Source organism: Buceros rhinoceros, unplaced genomic scaffold, assembly GCF_000710305.1.
Source record: "Buceros rhinoceros silvestris isolate BGI_N320 unplaced genomic scaffold, ASM71030v1 C12608464, whole genome shotgun sequence".
Taxonomy (NCBI): domain Eukaryota; kingdom Metazoa; phylum Chordata; class Aves; order Bucerotiformes; family Bucerotidae; genus Buceros; species Buceros rhinoceros.
In genome coordinates this window covers 1-924 of record NW_010448606.1, presented here as the reverse complement: position 1 = coordinate 924, position 924 = coordinate 1, and the positions used below count along the sequence as shown (strand labels likewise).

Genomic DNA, 924 nt, shown 5'->3' with positions numbered 1-924 from the left:
GGCTCGTGCTGTGCTGTGTAAGTGTGACCGACGGCTCAGTTTTGCACGTGAAAGAACACGAGCAGCCGGGCGAACCCTCTGCTGTTGTCCTACTGCCTGAGCCACGGGAACCTCCTTGGAGGTCTGTGCGTTGCCTGTGAAATCGACTCCTCTACGCGAACGTCAATCCGTCGGTCTCTTACAGTTCAGATTAATCTCATTTTGCTCTGCCTTGTCTTCTCAGGGGGAGGCTAAGAGACTAGGACTCGTTGGTTGGGTCCAAAATACTAACTACGGCACCGTGCGAGGACAAATTCAGGGTCCAGCTGCCAGGGTACAGGAGCTGCAGGAATGGCTCAGGAAGATAGGAAGTCCCCAGTCCCGCATCAGCCGAGCCGAGTTCAGCAATGAGAAGAAGATCATGGTGCTGGAGCACAAGGACTTCCAGATTTGGAAATAGCTTTGTCCAGGAGGAAGCAAAACCTGGAGCGTGAGCTGCCCTCACAGCTCATTTTCCTTCTTCCACGTTCATTTAGTCAGCCAATATTCAGCTGCAGAGAACTTTTATTTTATTACATTTTTAATTTACTGGTTTGTTGTAGTGTTAGTCCAACTCTCAGCCTTTGACAATATTTTTCCAGGTAGACGAAGAGCTGTGCTACCTCGAGAGGGGCTGTTCAGGACACGCATCTTTATTTCTGAATGTCCGTGCAGAGTGGAGTTTGAGTAGTTGTCTGTGAGTAAAATATGTCATTTGCATAGCACTGTGCTAACACGAGGGGAAACAAAGGATCGATACTGCTAAAACCAGAATGCCTCAGAGACGGCTTATTTTCTTCCAGAACTGTTTCTTTTCTTTAGAATAAAATGTCTTGGCGCTCTCCTCGTGTGTGGAATGGAAATGTCACGGGGGGCTTGAGTGCCCTTGTGGGCCCAGCCCTGTCC

At 49.1% G+C, this 924-nt stretch overlaps 1 protein-coding gene across 1 annotated transcript; it reads left to right on the top strand.

The window, feature by feature from the left end:
• Positions 1-223: 223 nt before the first annotated feature.
• ACYP1 (acylphosphatase 1, erythrocyte (common) type) lies at positions 224-439 on the top strand (the record flags this gene model as incomplete). Its single annotated transcript, XM_010144362.1, has 1 exon — positions 224-439. A coding segment is annotated over one exon (216 nt), but the record flags the coding sequence as incomplete, so codon positions are not given.
• Between the last annotated feature and the right edge of the window lie 485 nt (positions 440-924).